General features: G+C 33.6%; 1 protein-coding gene across 1 annotated transcript in view; it reads left to right on the forward strand.

Moving 5' to 3' along the window:
- Galphao (G protein alpha o subunit) overlaps positions 1-20,323 on the forward strand; it is a 37,699-nt gene that overhangs the window by 9,329 nt on the left and 8,047 nt on the right. Inside the window, exons 3-8 of the mRNA XM_087408442.1 lie at positions 6,685-6,727; positions 10,954-11,095; positions 13,401-13,561; positions 18,319-18,447; positions 19,032-19,161; positions 20,139-20,292. Of these exons, the coding sequence (XP_087264568.1) occupies positions 6,685-6,727; positions 10,954-11,095; positions 13,401-13,561; positions 18,319-18,447; positions 19,032-19,161; positions 20,139-20,292 (759 nt within the window). The remainder of the gene's footprint in view (positions 1-6,684; positions 6,728-10,953; positions 11,096-13,400; positions 13,562-18,318; positions 18,448-19,031; positions 19,162-20,138; positions 20,293-20,323) is intronic.

The following is a 20,323-nucleotide window of genomic DNA, read 5'->3' on the forward strand; positions in this document are numbered from 1 at the left end:
TTTCCGGAGTCTTTATTGATCTATCTAACTTTCTAAATGCGTGCCAAATCACAAGCCAATCATGTCAAAGTTCTTCGTCGCGTGCAAGAATCATCGCAATTTTTACGATTATACTATCTTTGATATAACGCCGGAAATTGATTGCGATGTTTTCCCAAAAAGAGCAAAACGTTTCGTTTACACGGAAAAAACGGTACTTTTGCCAAAGTATCTAAAAATTTAGTATAATATATAGATACAGATCTGAAAATAATTTTATTCGGACCATCAAAATAATTATATAGGATGTTCAAATTTTGATTATTAGAAGGTTAAAATTTTTTGTAGTACTGCCATTAACACTTAAGCGTTTTATTAAATTTAATTATTTATTTTAATTTTTAGATACTTCAGCAAAATTGTTGTCACAAATTTCTCATACAATTCCATAACATATTTCCCTGATTTCCCTAATTGTTTTATTTGTTTTCAATTTTCCTAATACTTCCCAGATTTCTCTGATTTTCAATTTTGAGATAAACCTGCTCTTTTTTCCATGCAGTTAAATCAGAGAAAACGTATCAATTTTTCAGATTCGTGCGATAATATTTCGAAACTCTTTTCTAAGTTTATCCCAGTTTAAAAGATCAAAGGCGAGATTCATCTCGATGTCCGCGTTCGAGCGTTTCTCGCGGATAAAGCGCTGGCTTTTTAAATCGACCGGCATGCAGGAAATTGAACACGACGTAAAACCGGAAGAATGGCGCAACAAGCGTGTTCCTCCTTATTGCGGAAGGGTAATGCCCGATCGTTCATCCAACGTTAGTTCTTTCAGTCCACGCCGGAACGCTTCGAGGCACATAATTGCCGGCGTCGACATCAGATATCATCTGACGTCGGCGTTTCATTGGTGACGTCAACGCTTTGGGATGCGACCGAGATGACGCGCGATAGCGCATCTCATTTACTTGTAATCGCAAGTCCGGGTCGGGAAGGAACTTTTCGATTTAAAAACCGAAATGACAGGGACAGATAAATGATATGTAACGTGGATCTCGCGCGCCAAAAATATTTCCACCGAAATAGACGGCGTCGAGATTACTGGAGACAGAGCTGGAAAAATAAATCAGGTAGCGTTTTTTTTTCTCTCCTTCTCTCTCTTTTTTTTCGTCCGGTCTCCGCGTTTGGGATATCTGTCGGGAACCTGCTCCAACAGAAGCTGTCGGGAGACCTGATATTTGCCAGGACACATACTGTTGCCACGTGTCAGCGTCCCTCGGGCTGAGGAACATGAGAGCCATGAAAATTTCAGTCTACAGGGAAAGTCTATCGCCAGATTTTTTTTTTTAAAACTACAGGCATACGGACGACACGAAGATAATTTGGGAACGTGCGGTTTTCAACGGCATTTTATATTCGTTCACTTGAGTCACATCTCTCACATCAGGAACATATTTATTCTGGTATATTCCATCAGAAGCTTAATGAATTTTTTTTTAAGTGACAGAAACGTTTTAGACATAATTTAAGAGAAAATCTGCGCTATTACTATTCTGTTGACATAGATGTATGGGAGTTATTTATAATGATTTTTTATTTATTTATTAATTATTATTAATTATTTAGAATGAATTTTTTGTTCCTTCAGAATATCATATAAAATTGTCATAAATTCCTCATCCCAAAATTCTATAACTTTTCTTTAATTTTTGGAAATGATTTTCCCTGATTTTGAATGTTACAAAATTTTTTGTATTTTTGTCCTAATTTAGAAAAATAAATATAAACATTAAATATTTTGTTGAGAGATCAGCTTAACATAGCAATATAAATTAATATTAATGTTGCTGACACCGCTTGCATTTGTTATTGTTAAATTGGTAGTCCAAAACTGCATAGGTGTGTCATGTACGTATATTAAATTTTTTTAAGCCAAAAATTTTGGAAAATTCCTTGACTTTTTTCTGATTTTCAGTTTTTTTGGCAACTCTGATTATAAATAAGTATGGGAACTATAATACAAGAGTTTTAAAGATTAGAATTGTCAATGGAATAAATTGTTTTTTCCGTTGACATCCTAAGATGGAAATTAAGATTGAGATATAATCCTAAATTATTAATGATAAATTCTCACGATCATGCCTGGAGAATGCTTTCTGCAGGGAAGCATTACGTAACGTACATACAATGATTACGTAAACACAATACAGACAAATATATATATATAGGCATAGTTACAAGACCTAAGATTCATTCATGATCTCACTTCGTTTACCGATATAGCATTAAGCCGTCTACAATAAGATTTTAAATCTTGAAATTGCCGCAAGAAATTGACTAATTATAATCGAATGTGAGGAGAATAATCGACTATGATTGATCAATTTTTTCTGGCTTAAGACTCAAAGCTTAAGTTTTATACCTTAAAATCCCATTGAAGACGCAGCTTTACGTCGAAAAATTTCATATTTTATTGTGTTGTCTTCCTATCGATATATTAATGAGACGAACGTCATGTTAGCATTTATCATCTGTTGTACATATTAGTAATACCTCTATGATTCAAAGTCTTAATGAAAAATCCTTCGTCGGCCTTGCGCTATAATTAGAGGCAAAATCAGTGCGGAGGTGGCATAAAATGTACCGGCGTATTGTCTCCGTTTATCTGTCGCGTACTAATTGCTTCGCACGTTTTCAATTTATCTTTTCGCCTTTTCTCGCTTTCCGTTTCGCATAGGAACATATCTGGTGTCTGGTGGAATTGTCAATATTGATTTTATTTTTTGGGCATACTCCACGTCGAATCCTTTTAATCCTTAGAACACAAGATGATTTTCCATTCATTCATGTCCCGAATTAATTTTTAATGTACAAAAAAATATTAAGTGATTCTTTGATATTTTCAGAAAGTATTTATAAGGTTGCGTGTTAAAAAAAGAGATGCCCTTATTATCAAATTATTATAACATTTATATACAATTTTCTTTATTAAAAATAAAATTCTAGTTGGAAATGAACAAGTCAGAATTTTCTTGTTAAATCTACTGAATTCTAGTTGAGATCAGAATCTAATTGAATATATATTCAGAATCTTCTGAAGTTCGCCCACTTTCAACTAGACGTTTTTCTTAGTAAAATTGTTTTGCTTTTAATTGATAAATAAAATTTTCTTGTTTAATTACGTAAATTTAATTCGCTGAAGGTTCCTCATTTTTAACGATAATGGACTTCCGAGGACACATCTGTGCATTCTAAAAATCATATTCTATCGTTAGCTTGAAATGCGACGTGCGAGCACCGTGAAAGATACGTTTTCTAGCGAAATATGGGTCCTGTTTGTTGGTGTAACTAGTGACGTCATTCGCCGACGAACGTGCGTGTATGTACATGCGCAAATTGGCTGCGAGTATTTTCATCCGATTAATGGTGCCGCGACTGCGAAATACAAATGCACGTTGCGTATTTCAAGGTGATGCAGGGCGGCTCTATGGTATAAAATGTCAGCGATTGAGACTTCTTTGTCGCTGAGTGCAGCATGTCGGTAGATAGAATGTTAAAAATACGTGAAAAAAAGAGAAAATAGCCTTTTTATTGCAGTTTTGTGATGACGACAGGGTCTTTTTTAAAAATTTCTCATTTTTGTTATTATTTCTTCAATCTATTTTTCGAATTTTTGTGCTCAGATTGAACTTAGAAGCAAGGAAATTTTGTCTAAACAATTTTTCTTATTTCGATGTTCTTAAATTGATTCTAAGATTTCAATGCAGCAATTAATGATGAAAATTTACAGAAAGATTGAAAAAATATTATATCATATCCTTCCAGATTTTCTAAGTATTTTATATACAAAATGCATCGAATATATCCAACGATTTATGAGAGAATTCTAGTTCACATAGACGGTTTGCTTCGGAAGTCATGAAAGATTTTGTAAACATTAAGCATACTATAAAAACAGCATTGATTGTATATCGAGTGTATATACTGGTGGCAAAATGGCAAAGGGCACGGAAAGTTTGGACTTGAAACCGACCAAAATGTTAGGAGGGCAACGTAATAAAATAGAATTTATTGAAGCCTATAATTTATAACAACCCACGATGAAGTGTTTTTCCATATGTTATGTTGCATTTAATATTTAATTATAATTAATATTTCATTTTTCGATTCAGAATCATAATGCAATTACATGTAAAATTACGTAGGATTTGCTGTAATTTACGATATAATTGAAAAGAGTAAAGTTTCTGAAAAGAATAAAATAATTTTTTATTTCTAAATATTTTGAAATTAAATATTATTATTAAAAGAGATATCTTTGCAAACTATTGAAAAATCAGATGCATTTTTAATATAAATTTGCAATTTCAATGAAATATATATTATGTTGTTTTTAGTAATAATTAATAATCGCTAACGAATAAAAATAATATCCAATCGATCTTCGACGTATGGAAATTTGTTGAATGAACTTTTCTTCGTGATATTTTATACATAAAATTTGTATTAAATATGAATAAAATATTTCTGCCTTTTTATAAATTTAGCTATGGCTTTTTTATAATTCATGTATTCACACGCGAATTCATAAAATTTTCTTCACTTTATAATATTACTTCATGTTTACAAAAGCTGCTATTAATTTTCTCTTGTATTAACATTTCATGAATATTCCTATGCATGGTTGATTCCATACTAAATTGATGATATAGCGTCAATGAAGTGCAAACAGTTTCTTGTCTCCTGCAGCGCTCGATGGGCACTCAAATTTATCTAAATTATCTCCGTCCCACATTTATCATGTTTGTGATGGATAAAGGCGCCCTCACAACGCGCCACACATTTTCACGGATAAAGCAGGTGAATGAGAACGCAGCTGCAGGAAGTAATGCGTATCGGCGTACATTTCTGGACCGGATTCGAAAGATAAACCGATCATTTACAGTTCTGAGTTTCGGTGAAGCTTCAACGTGTAGTAAATGCGGCTGACAGGTGCCAAATTTTACCGCGGCGTCATAGTAAACGCGATCTGGTTTTAAATCACACCAAAACGGTATAACAAACAGTCGTATGAATAATAAGCGTTTCCAAAAGTATATGATGCAGTACAGGAGATGAATCAAACCTGTACGGAAAAGACGGTTCTTCTGAAGCAAAGTAAAATAGGATAAAACAAAATCCAAACACTCTTTTTCGATTTCAGTTTTAGATAAATCTTGGATAAACTGTACTTAGAGAGAGAGGGGGGGGAGAGAGAGAGCGACAGAGAGAGAGAGAGAGAGAGAGAGAGAGAGAGAGAGAGAGAGAGAGAACTCTCTGGTATTTATTATATTATAATAAAACTCTATGTTAACTTTCTTCGTCCCATACGGAAAGAACGGTTTTACTGAGTATCTAAAAATTTAATTAGATACAGATCTGAAAATAATTTGGATAATAATTGTTGGAGTATCAAAATAATTATGTTAGAAACTTTATTGTTAGAATTTTCCGCAGCATTATTTATCATGTTTCATACTATTTTGATAGTGTCCATTAAAATTATTTTCTGATCTACATCTAGCTAAATTTTTAGATACTTCAACAAAATTGTTCTTTTCGTATTCAATTTTGAAAATTACAATATAACATAGAATTTAATACAGGCATACATTACCACGCTCTCCAAGTACAGTTTATCTAAAGTAGAGTGCTTGGATTTTATTTTATCCTATTTTATCGAGGCGTAGCGCCTACTATTTTACTGGATACTAAAAGTGATTACTTTAGCGGAATAAAATAGAACTCACAAGCTAGATCGCGATGGTGAACATGATTTTGGCGAGTTTTAGACAACTTTGCAACTTGTTTGGCTCTAGTCAATGTTTTACCTCGGCTAGAACGCGACGAGGATCATCGTCGGTATCTCGAGATAAACTCTTTTCTTCCCGGTCGCCGTTTATAGGGCGCATTTACTTGAGATCTCACGTGTATTCAGTTGATGCTAAACAGCTCTAACCGTTGAGTAGCTATTATAGATGGCTACTTACGTTAGGAGTGCTTTTAAAAGTGGGAGAGCGGAGGCTTGCGGTAAGCAGGAAAAGCGAGTTCCGTCGACGTATCCGGTATATAGAGCGACATATTTTGCGATAACTCGTGACTCTGCCCTAATGCGTTCGTCGATCCGATTTTAGTGATGCCTGTGAGATTATTTCTCTTATAAAATTGTTGATAGAAAATTATAATTTAATGTCGTCGACAGAAGCGTCTTTACTTTTTTTTTTATACAACTCGATAAATATACAAATTAACAGTCATATTCCGATGTACACTGTCAGTATTGAAAATCCATAGTATATGTAACGTGAACTATAGATTTTCAGAACTGGCATCACATATAGAAATATGGTGAATATACGAGATCTATCACTGAAAATTTTAATACACATTCTTTGACGGACTTTTAATTGAACTTTCTTTGATGATAATTTAATAAACAGGGATTATTCGTCACAACTTTTCAATGTTTGATACGAAATGTCATTAAAGATAGTTCTGGAGTCTCAAAGTAATTTCCCGAGTAAATTACGCTTAGAATTAAACAGAAAGAGGCTTATCTTTCCTTTGTTCAACGTGCAAAGTTCATGTTGCAACGTAATTCGGCGATATGCAATCGTGAAAGACTTGATCGCTCTCAATTATTAATGCCCCTCTTTTGTTTTTCAGGAGCGGGCGAGTCCGGCAAGAGTACGATCGTGAAACAAATGAAGTAAGTATAATCGTCTTAGTGCTTCGCGCTACATACGCTAATTATCATTTGGAGGAGAGGGGGTTCTATTATTAAAACGTGATTACATCCATATATATTGTTTATTCTTAATACATCGACCATTCCTGATTACACCAATTAAATTAAAACCGAGTTGACTATACGGAAAAAAATATATGGGTGATTCAGAACAGCTATAGTTTGCTGTGCGAGTTCAATATCTACAACTAAGAAGATTTGATAGTTTAACAAAGACATTATGTCTGCAAGTAACTATTAGTAAGTTAATTCAATTAATTCTTACAATTGATAATGTAACAAGTTTTTTTCATTACAGTACCGAAAATCTTAGCTAGCACGTTTTGTTAAAAATTTTGATCTATATATTGGATTGATTTTCGTAAATAGTTATCTTCGCTGTATTAACAAAACTATGCATTTACAAATATGACTATTTATAATCGCTAATTTTATTCAGCTGTATGACTTTATTAATTTAACCGAGAAAAATAACTGTATACTGGCTGAATCAGTGAAGTTTTTAGTTGTTTTAATAAACCTTTTTTTTCGTGTATATGCAACAGATTCCAATTTACATTTGTCAATCTTGTAAAAAACTTTGGATTGAATAAAATCATTTAAACGATTGCGAGATACAAAGTCGTAGAGTTTACGATAAATGTGAATTGTGCGGAAACTTACTCAGAATTATAGTGCACGCAGTTATGAGAATGATTCATCTGGCTCATGTATGTGCGTAATTAGATGAATTTTGGACTCGTTACCCGAGAATTTAATGGCTCTTCCACTGGAAAATGAGATGGTACGAAGAATGCGTCAAGAACGGGTTGTGGATACAATGGTTGTGGGTACAATGCGATGTCTGCAAACGCTCGCATCCTTTGATGTTTCGCGACGTCACGGAAATGCTAATTTGCGAACACTCATCAGTCAGCTGCAGACTGATTACGAGAAATACTTTCCCACGTTCCTTTCCTGATCCCCGAATAGATCGCTAGATTTTTGTAGTTTAAAGTTTAGCTTTAATTATCTTAATTTTTAAATTCTACGAGCCCCTCTCTCTCTGTTTTTCATTATCTAATTTATATGATATCTTTTACATACATATGTAATCAGAATGTCTTTTTACGTTTTTTTTTAAATTTTACGTAAATTATATTTGTTTTTTAATTTATCATATAAATCAAATATATCTTTACATTAAATACAAAGCACCACTACGGTCTGAATGTTAAGATGTTGATCTATTATATATTCATTTAAATGAATTAATTTCAGAAATTATAATTGCGTGCTGATATGATTGTCAGACTTTCCACGCAATCAATCTCAAATATTAATAATCCCCTCAAATTTAATCTTAAAAAATTGTAATAAACTTATTGCGAAAAATATATCTTTATTTCTAAAAAATATAAACGTATAATAAAAATATGTATCCTTATTTTATTCTTATTTTTTACTTTTGTTAATAGTAAAAATTTAATGCTAATTGTTTTTAGTTTTACTATTTTTAGCGATCGAATTTCTACTTAATCAATTATTTCGAAAGAGGTTTAGTCCAGTCCATCCAAAACGATGCTACTTAAATTTGAATGATATAACTTAATAACTGGTCGGAAATGAGTCACTTCTAATTAAGTACGTTTCAGTTTGCTTACTAAAAGTTAAATGACTTGAATCATAACGCATGCTTATTCACTTGACAATTAAATTGTTTGGGATGTTTCATTATAATAAAAGTATTTTTCGTTCGCAATTCTGCTACTTGGTTAAATCTTGGCGATGATCTAAATCTTCTTAATCCAATCAAAATTATTATTAGTGATTTCATTAAAAAATATTTACATAAAAAACTGTGCTAAAAAAGAAAGAACATCGCGCAAAATTACTGATAGACAAATTCGCGTAAAAAGGAAGATTGCGCGTTTATTTATTATACCTATTAGTATTCTATGTAAGTGTTATCAAAAGGAGATAATTTTTTCATTAAATAAATCTCATGTTGCGTTTATATTCGAAAGACTTCTTTACACTGTATTTTGCGCAGAAAGAGAGAGCGAGAGAGAGAGAGAGAGAGAGAGAGAGGGGCGCAATTTCCTGAATTATCACCGCTGCGCTTCGAAAGTAAGCAGAACGTCGAATAATAGCGCGTGTCCATCTCTCGCGAGTGCAAATAATAGATTAATCTTTTCGCGTCCGTACATCGGCATTATTTCGAGGCAAACTGTTGCCTCGCCTCGGCGAGATCGATACTTGCAGTGTTACGATACGCTCGCGCGTATCCGAGGGCAGCAGCTGTTCCGTGATACGCGCGCTCGAGATGTTGGCACCGTATTCTGCCTCTCTCTCTCTCTCTCTCCCTCTTGCGCGTAGATTAGCATATTCCCTCTGTGGGGTGTCTCTCTCTTCCTGTGACCTGCGCCATGAATGGGCCCTGTTCAAGGGGTCCCACGAACAAAGTTACCGCTGTGCGTGCTCTCCCAATGGAAGGGAAGCTGTCAGTCGTGAATAGGGATGCTCCTCGTATCTAGATAGCATCGAGGAGCTTTTCTTTTTGATTCTCAGTATTTTTATTTTCGAAGTTAATTAGATTTCTTTTTTTAAAGCCTAAATAGATAGAACGTATTGGATAAAAATACTAGAGATTTTCCATGGACCACGATTTCGAAATATTACTTCGAAATGTTACTTCTTTATAAAAAAATCCTGATGTAACATATTATCAATGTTATATTAGAAAAAAAAAGAATAAAAAAAAGATATAGTTACTTTATCACATTGTGTATGATTGTACACGACGCTGAAAACGTGGAAAGTTATAGATTCATAATATTCTTAAAACAAGCTTCTTTTCATACAACCGCATCTCCTGTACACCAGTTGCATAATTTATAGATGTGCATAATGCAAGGAACAGTCGGTACTCGAGACTAAAGTACGAGCGAAGCGTGATTTTACGCATACTTTTATGCGGCCGGTTTTTTCTTCTCGCGTGCGAGCAGTCATAAATCTAGCGGTGTATACATATAGCGTATTACATATAGCGTTCTCCGTGCCGTCTCGTTAATATCGTTATTCTCGAAACAGCGGACGCCGCTATACTGTTTCCGTATCATTTATTAACATAATGGACAATGCAATATTCTTTGTTGAGATTAACGCACCATTAAAATGTTGTAACGTTTACGCGACGGTCACTTTGATGGGAATTACATTAGAAAATATTGCTGCACAAATTATATCCGTTAATTAAAGCTCTGGAGTGTTCGCTTCTAATTTTTTATATCTAGAAAGGAAAACCGAGGACGTCGTATACGTGTTTGATAAAGAAATTATTAAAATTCTTGGAATGTTTGTACATGATGACATGTATATATATATATATATATATATATATATATACACATATATATATATGTATATATATATACACATGACAAAAGAGAGTTGATTAATGCTAGAATAATATTGTACAAGTGAATTGACTTAAAACTCCTTCGGCTTCTCTTGGATATAAATGAATATAATATTATCTGACTCCAAATTTACATTTTTTAAAAATTATAAAAATATACAAATTATATAATTACGTAAATATATCTAGAATATTTTTTCGCGAGTGATTATACATACAGAAAAATATACTTAACCGCTGGTATGGACATAGATCTATTCCACGTAATGTTACACTGTGTTTTCACTTGTATACATAGCGACGTCGACTCTATAATTCACCTGTGTTAACTCCGAACATTGTTACGATATATATATATGGGCGCTCATGTAAGTCACGGAGTACATGTAACGCGCATTACAATTCATATATGCGTTTACACAGGGTGCACTACGTGGCATATATTAATTCGAGTCGTTGCGCACGTGATGCGCGTATATTATAGCGCGATTGCAAACTCCTTTGTGAGTGAGCCGAAAGATGTTTAAATCAAATGGGAAATGTCCACGTGTCTATTCATTCAAATCGTATCGAATTAACACGAGTATCGATATTACCCTTGACACATATTCTACTTTCTCAGAAAATTGTTTCAGTCTTAAGTGTAGCCTTTTCCCTCTTTCCTTATTTTATAAGTAAACATTGTCTTAAACTAATCATCCTTATTCTAATATTTACGAATAGGTGACATCCTGTGTGCGTGTCTTGCCTTGCGGACGTGCTAACGCGAGTGTGATTCTGCTTTCAGAATTATCCACGAGAGCGGCTTCACGCCGGAAGACTTCAAGCAGTACAGACCAGTCGTATACAGTAACACGATACAATCTCTAATCGCTATTCTCAGAGCAATGCCTAATCTGGGCATCAGCTTTTCAACCAACGAGCGAGAGGTAATGTGCATTTGTGTCTATTCGAATGCTTCGGAAAATAGGAGTTTGTTGTCGGGGAGAGATTCTGTTGAACTATAAATTTGAAATATAATACGCGTGATGCGCCACGCACATCTTAGACGTTACTTCAAAATAGGTGCTCTCCAGTAAGCGACATAGGTGACACAGTGTAACACGGTGAATCATTACATTCTTGTGGTTTGCTAATATTAGACAAAGATGAAATGATTCGCTGTTAAGCTATAAATACAGGGGTTGACATTTCAATCTCCTAATCATCCTAAAATTCCATAATTTTTTTCTAATTTCCAGAAAAAATTTCATGATTTTCCCTAATGCTTGCAATAATATGTTGATATTTTTTTGTAATTCGTCTTGATTTGGAAATCGTCAAATATTTTGTTGAGAGATGCAATTTAACATTGCAATATAAATTAATGTTACTGATACTACTTGCATTTAATTGTCAAGTTACACTCTAAAAAATATCGATGTTGATTTAACACCCATGTAGTGTCTATTAATTCTCACTGTGTTGGTGTTAATATTAACACCAACATGTGAATTTCAAACTCGATGACATTAAACTTTTTTAAAGTCAAGAATTTTATTTTTCAGAAAATTTTATAAAATTCCTTTTTTCCCCTGATTTCTCTGACTGTTTTCAGTTTTCTTGATATTTCTAATTTCTAATTTTGTGGCAAACCTATAATATTATATCGTACGATAAATTTTTCAAGCATTTTATTGAGTACAGAACAGAAAAAAAGCTTCAATTTTTCTATCCTATAGTCAATCAACAAGCTTGAAAAATTTGTCGTACAACTAATGTAATACTAGAGCCTTACACTGTGTCATTTATATTTCTTGTTGGAAAGTACCCAATAACTTCAAGGTAAATTCCCGTTATGTTTGACATACGTCTGCGTTTCATTTAAATTAAAATTTTTAACTTTGTTTTATATTTCCAGCTCGCGTCAATGCGTTATAGTACTTATTTAGTAAAACGGATACTCCAATTTTCTTATTTTCACAAATTTTTGTCAACCATTAGCTCAGGAAAACGATCAGATTGTATGCGCAAAAATTTACATTTTGTTTCCGGTGTAATTTATTAACGATGTCTTTATACTGCTCATCTCTTCATACTCGAGATACATCCATGCTCGTATCGCTCATTTCATTTCAATGAAATGTCAAATGCAAAATTATGAAAACGATTCAATAACACGCATATCAGCATACATCTCGTATGTTATTTAAATGCTGTGTATCGATCATTTTAACTTGTGGAGCATGACATGACATCCAGAATGCGGTTTGCTACTTGCCGACGTTATCTAATGAATGAAGCATTCAACGGCGAATCATAATGTGTTGCCTGGTTGATTAACCGTCTAAAGCGCGATCGTGTAAGACGATCTGACTGGCCGGATGCGTGCTCCCAAGATCGTACGAATAATTATTGATCATTTCTCCTTAATATTACACTCCTATAATTCTTTGCGTTTGTGTGTATGTGTGTGTGCGCGCGCACGCGTGGATTATAAAATATCTCAGACAAATACATTATAGACGAATTGTGAAAAATTTATTATGATTATTTGTTATATTTAAAATACAGTCATATAACATTCATTATGTAAATCATATTGATTTTACGCCAGAAATAAAATTCTACTTGGTACATGCATAGTAAACAACATTTTGTATTTGTGTTGAAAATAGTGCATTCAAATCTTTGTTAAAATATTGTGTTGAATTTTTAACATATTTGAGAGTTCATTTGTCGTGTTAATATAATGTGATCAATTTAAATTTATTTTTTTACATTATGTTATTTAAATATTTTGTATTGAATTAATATTCATCATTTCTTAGTTAAAGTAACATTATTTATGATAGTTAATACACATAAATAATGATATTTTAAAATTTTAAGATGAATGAATAAAGTACATTAGTTAATTGAACGTATTCTAAATGTTAATTTTACTAAAAAAAATTGACTTTCACAATTAACTTACAAATTATGTCAATGTTACATTTTGTCTTAATTTTTTTACATAATATTTATGTTACTTTCTGACATATCTCTTTTGTGTTAAATTAAGACAAAAATTTCGTTTAAGACAATTAGTGAGATGTGTTAAATTTAACATAAATTTTTCAACTGTGTGTACAAACTAGATTAGGGAAAAATTCTAATTATTATTTCAGTAAAGTAATTAGATATTGATGAGAATATATTGATGTGATAAAAATACTTCAGGTATAAGGATTTACATGTTTTTCGTGCTTCCAGACGGACGCAAAAATGGTATTCGACGTAATACAAAGAATGGAAGATACGGAACCTTTTAGCGAAGAATTACTGGCGGCTATGAAGAGGCTGTGGTACGACAATGGAGTGCAGGAGTGCTTTGGTAGGAGCAATGAGTATCAGTTGAACGACTCCGCGAAATAGTAAGTGCGATTATTCTTTGAATGAATTAAACATTTTTTAATATACAATTCAATTAATAACTATAATCTCGAAATATAATGATGTTTAATTCGGCTGCAAATTATTAATTAGAAATAACTTATAAATTATGTATAAAGGAGATGTTTGTCAATTTTATTTAAATTGTATTATTTAAACGAGAATTATTTCGAGAAATATAAAAAAAATTTCTTTTCTTAGCAATATAATTGACCAGTCATAATCGATTATTCTTCTTACGACTGTGACAGTGTCGATGTCGTACGGTTTAAGACTTAAAGCTTAAGTAACGATTTATAGTAGAAAGTGCGTTATTCTTGAGAATTTGTGTACTCGAAAGGGTGCGCGCGTGCGGAGGGCAGCAGGAGCAAACCTCATCCTGAACGTGAGACTTGTCGTCCCTCCTCTCCTTCTCGATGCGTTTCGCAGGCATATTTCCGCGCTGCCCCCTTCGTTGTGGATATTGATTTTGTAGTAGCGTTGGACATCTCGGTGTAGTGCAGTTTTCCAATACTTTCATGAGTTATCTTCGTTAAGCACATGTTTTTTTTTATTACAGGATGCTTTTGAGCGCGTGTAATGATTGCGGATCTATTCCCCTCGATAAAGTCGAATCACAACATTCGACAAGTCGATCGCAAATAACGCGATTAAAAAAAGAGTGAATTCGTTTTTCCAACATTCTCCGCGAGCGATTATTTTCGGGGAAAAATTGAAAATTGCCACAAAATTGGAATTGTCAGGAATTGCCAGGGAAATTATGGAAAAGTTAGGGAAATTTGTAAAATTTTTTGGCAAATTAAAATTCTTGGCTTTAAAGAAAGTTTAGTGTACGTACATTATATCTACGCAATTTTGAAATACTATCAATTTAACAATTAAAAATGCAAACATTGTCAGCAACATTAATAATAATTTATATTGTTGTGTTAAATTGATCTCTCAACAAAATATTTAACGTTTCCAAATTAAAACATAAATTTTGAAATATTATTAAAAGTCGACGAAACTTTGTTTAGAAACAGAGAAAAGTTATGGAATTTTAGAATGAGGAATTTATGACACAATTTTGATTACTTTATTTTTTTTTTTACGAAAATAGTACATATACTATGTGATAAAAAGTCAATTAAAGTCACATTAAAGAGACAAGGAAACAGTTTCTACATTTGATTTATTCGAGATTTCTACTTATAAACTAATTCATTTTCACAATCCAAGTAAGATAATTTCGTACAAGCTTCGCCTTTTTTTTTCATGAGAGATCCCCTTACTGACAATGAAACATGAAGAGAAATCAAATCGCGTTGTATAAACAAGTTGGTCGCGAAAGATTTAATCGCACGTAATCAAGGTAGTATGTATGCCACGTCGTCGTTGTGTGTCCATTGTTGCGAGGTCCTGTCGCTAACTATTAGCGACAGGACTCGATTGGAGCATACGTGTTCTATCGTCTGCACGCAATACGAGAGGCGACGGTCCTTTTTTTCCCTTCAACGCCATGCCGTTTTCTGGCGCCGTTCCTAGCTTTAATAAACCGCACTGCGGTTTCGCACCGGGTTGCACGATATTGCATACAATACACTTATTACACGCAAGTGCGCTCTCTCTCTCTCTCTCTCTCTCTCTCTCTCTCTCTCTCTTTTTTCTTTCGTCATCATTTAATATCATTCACCGAGGAAACCCTTATCGCCATTGATAATTATGTATAACGAAAGTCGATGCTTTTTCGATAAGAGCGCATGATATTCTCAATTAAAGTCGTGAAATATGCAAAATACGAATACTTTTCAATAATTATATTAATTATTTGCATTCGACTCATTCAAAAACATACATATTTATGACGGAACAAAAAATTGTATATTTAATACGATATTTGTATACATAAGAATATAAATGATATTGTGCTGATATTAATAGACTAAATTTACAAATAGATTAGTGCCGTTTGGTATTTTACGATAAAACAGTATTATTGACGTGCTATTAATCTTGGAAATCTTTTATCGAAAAATTGGAAAAAAATGGGCGAAAAAGAAATTTTGTCTCTGCTTGCAGCAAATGCCACATATCGAAACATTATATATATTGATGCAAAATCATGGTGATTTCTCGAATTGAAATTTCTGAATTTCCGGCTAGAAAATTTTTTCATTCTCAATTTGCTTATAATATTTCTAAATTATATTCACGATCTCATGTAAGATAATTTCGGTATTCGATATTCTGACTTGAGGAGAACTCAATCATCGGTTCAAAGACTCATCAACCGTGCAGGTCTTCTGAAATTTCAAAAATGAACATTTCGAGGAAAGGGATGAGATTTTCTTGAATAACTCTTGGGAATATATATATATATATATATATCTGCATTGTGTGTGTGTGTGTGTGTGTGTGTATGTGTGTGTGTGTGTGTGTATGTGTGTGTGTGTGTGTGTGTGTGTGTGTGTGTATGTGTGTGTGTGTATATATAGAATCGCAGCGGGAATTTCGTTTCGCGCGCAGGCCGGAAGAGGATAACGCGAATTTCCCGAGGGGTAAGTGCCGGGGGAGATGCGACAGGTTTGTCCGAAGACAGGGTCGCAAAAAGAAGGGATGGAGGAGGGGAATGATGATATAGCGGGGGAGGTAGCTCCTATAGTCGAAATGTTACGAGCAATGCGCCCCTTTCTCTCTTCTTTTCTCTTTACCGCCTTCTTCGGGGATTTTCTTCCTCTCCCTCATGCACACCTCGTCATTATTGATCGCAGATGACGTCACGCCACGCCCGTGTCACGTGGCATGCGACCAAGATGGCCGATCGGGTTCCGGCGAAACTACACCTTCTCTTCTATTTTCTGCTCAGTTTCGCATCTCTCTTTCTCTCTCCCCCCTCTCTCTTCCTCTCTCTCTCTTTGTGTTTTTTCTTTTTCTTTATTGTCGGAAAAATCTAAACTCTTTTCCCTAGGGAGGTGTTACCAGGACTCACTCGGTCGTCACGACTTTGGTGTATCTTGAATAGTCGAATCTTTCATGGCGGCCTGATTCCCTTGTGCTTCGATCTTTGCTTCCATTTCTTGCTCACTCTCTCTCTCTTTCTCTCTCTCTCTCTCTCTCTCTCTCACACTCGCTCGCTTGCTCGTTCACTTCTTCATATTCTGGACCCTTTCCATTCTACTGCATTATCTTGTTATTGTTTGCATTTTTTTTTTCTTTCTCTCTTGTTTCAGAAATTCATCTATCATTAGACCTCTTCATAATCAGCTTCTGATTAATCTCCTTTCTCATCTCATTCCTTTTTTTTTCATTACAAAAGCTAAGAGGAATTTTGTAACTCTCATCTTGCAAAGTTGCAACCCCTTACAAAGTTACAAACGCCGTAATCAGAGGTCTAAAAAGATGGCGCTGCGTGGTTTTTCCTAACCTTTTACTTTTTCTTTTGCTTCTTGGAAAATGTGTGTATGGATATACGGCGATTCTTATAATCGGAATGAAGAATTATTTTAATTATTTTAACGATTATATAAAATATTGTTGTATGATGATTTTGTTTGTGAAAAATAATTATTTTTAGCATCTATTTTAATTCTCATTGTTGAATATTTATTGTTTATTCAATATTTAATACTCATACTCAACATCGAGAAATATTAAGTCATTAATGGAACTAATTTATTTAATTAGTAATGAAGCCAATAATTTAAATATTTCATAAATTTTTGGTCGTCATTTATTTGAACATTGCTATTATTAGGTGTTGGAATTAATTCGTAGCGTTTTACAAGTGATGGGAAGTACTTTCATTAATGTATTTTTTAATGCTCATGTGAAATAAATAACATTCTTTCATTAAAAAACGCTACGAATTAATTCCAACACCTATTAATTCTGGCAAATATCCTGTAATATATTGAAACAATATTCTAAAAAAAAAAAAAGTAATCAGATTTGATTGTTACATAGAAAATTTTATTAAGGTATCTAAAAATTTAGCTAGATATAGATCTGAAAATAATTTTATTGGATTATCAAAATAATTATGTAGGATACTGAAACTGATTGCTAGAAAGTAAAAACTTTTTCAGCATTATCATCAACATTTAAGCGTTTTACATAATTAATTTGATGATGCAACAAAATTATTTTCAGATTTGTCTTAACTAAATTTTTATATACTTCAGCAAAACTGTTCTTTCTATGTACATACTTACGCGCGGCGTTGAATTAATAGTGCCGGTTTTGTGAACAATCGACTAGAAAGTTCCGAGGCGTTTGCACTGGCGGAAGCATTTCCTCGTGGCCAGTTCGCACGGCAGTTTACGAAGACCCGATTACAGTAACACCATTTATTATATCCACTCGCTTCCAGCTACTTGTTGCGAGCCGCGCCCTAGCTCCCACCTTAAACGCTCTCATCGCTCGAAATTTAAATCTGGATTTATTGTAGGTATAAACAGATGCTAATTTATTGCAAATTAATCGATAATAATCGTTCAAAAAATTATTAACCGTACAATACATGCCATGAAGAATTATGACCAAAGATGAAAATGCTGTATACGAAAAAAAAACATTCACACGTAAAAATGAATAAATTGGAATTAATTATTTCGAGTTTGTTTTAAGAAATAGCGAACAAAATAAAATATTTAATGTAGGAATAACATATGAAATACTTTGAATATGTAAATGTAATGTATTATTTGTATCTTACAATTCTGCAACATTTTTTTTATAAATCCATTGTTCTTTATAGCTTCTTGGATGATTTGGACCGATTAGGAACGAGGGATTACCAGCCAACGGAACAGGATATTCTCAGGACTCGAGTAAAAACGACAGGAATCGTGGAGGTCCATTTCTCATTCAAAAACCTCAACTTCAAGTAAGTCGAGATTTTATTTCGATTCTGTTAAATTAAATAAGAATCTATATGAATCAAATTAAAATAGGACAATAAATCGTGCATTGTAATAAATTTACATTTGAGTTAGGATTTTTAATTAGGATTGTTTGCTCATGATAACGATCGTTCCTGCTTCATTTATGTGTCGATTTGTTTATGTAATTTCACGAGCGAGTGCTCTGGAGATGCGAGGCGACTCTGTTATGAATGGTCGACGCATGAGTCATTACAGTGATAATTCGAGCATTTACTTGGAACGAAGCCGAACGATGAGTCGTATGCGCCGATGTTTCTTTCCGTTTGCCGGGGAGGATCGAAAATTAGTGTCATTAGCGGTTGAAATGCGTGTTGAAATAATTATGCCTTCGTTAAAGCCACCTGGTCTCTCAGCGATATCAAGTGCTGATTGAGAACTAATTAGACGACACATGCATAAGCTTGTGACGATTGCAGACATTGATGTTTTGTTTATCGAGATTATTTTCTAATAATATCTTGATAGAATAGTAATTAAAAGACTCAAAGACAACAAAATTGATTTTATCTTTGTCTTTTTTTTTTAGATTATTTGATGTAGGTGGTCAGAGGAGTGAGCGTAAGAAATGGATACATTGCTTCGAGGATGTAACTGCAATCATTTTCTGCGTGGCAATGTCCGAATACGATCAAGTCTTGCACGAGGACGAAACGACGGTAAATATTTATCATTTCTGACGTATTCATAATGTTTCATTTTCTTTTTACTTGGATATTCGATCGAACATTTATTAATATGTTCGATCTGAACTTAATCATTTCTAATTTAAATTTTTTTATAATTTTAATGTGTTTTATATTTTATATATGAAAAAATCATTAATGTTATTTATATGTTGCATTAAAATATAATAAATTCAACATTCTGTTGAGAAAAAGTTAAGAAAGGATTGTCTTTATCATGTCTCGGGGATTAAAAACATGTTGCTTTTTCGCTTCGTTTAATTATTATTTATTTAAACGAAGCGAAAAAGCAACGTGTTTTTAATCCCCGAGACATGATAAAGACAATTCTTCTCATTGTGACTGTAAATGCGCGCATTTACGAGATTACATTGAGAATCCGAGATAATCAGCATTGGACACGGTTGATGTATGCACATACAGGGTTGAATGTACGGGGATCCGTCAGAAGAATATCATGTCCAAATTAGGAATGTGACAGTATACACGTAACTCCAAGGAAATCAAGGGATCAATTGCCGAGGTCGCTGTACGTAGGAAGGTTCCGTTGAACTCCCCGCTCGCGTGCGATAGTGACACACGCGTGTAGTCGTCCTACCTAATGTTAATTGTCATTACGGTGTGCATCTCGTACTCTGTATCACCGGTCCATCGTAGCCTATACTGATTATGCGCGGAGAACAAGTGTATCACGTATCACGTCCGCATTAATAAGGATCGCTTTAAATATAATATCATGTTTGGAGAGCGAGTTTCATATATCACGGGCTTGAATCATTCGTACTATTTATACCAATGTGAATATTACATAAACGTATCTTTCTTGATTAGTAGTCCTTCTGCATCTAAGTGTTTTGCGGAAGAGAAAACGATGAGAATGTCAAGGGAAATTACATGAATATCTCATATAAATGAACGAGAATATAACTAGTTTTTTCGATGTTTTACAGAACCGAATGCAAGAGAGCTTAAAACTGTTCGACTCGATCTGCAACAACAAATGGTTTACCGACACCTCGATTATCCTCTTCCTGAACAAGAAGGATCTCTTTGAGGAAAAAATCCGCAAGTCTCCTCTCACAATCTGTTTTCCCGAATACGCTGGTAAATTATATATTAGAACACATGCTAGTTG

This window comes from Acromyrmex echinatior, chromosome 8, assembly GCF_024713525.1.
Source record: "Acromyrmex echinatior isolate Ae372 chromosome 8, ASM2471352v2, whole genome shotgun sequence".
NCBI classification, from domain to species: Eukaryota; Metazoa; Arthropoda; class Insecta; order Hymenoptera; family Formicidae; genus Acromyrmex; species Acromyrmex echinatior.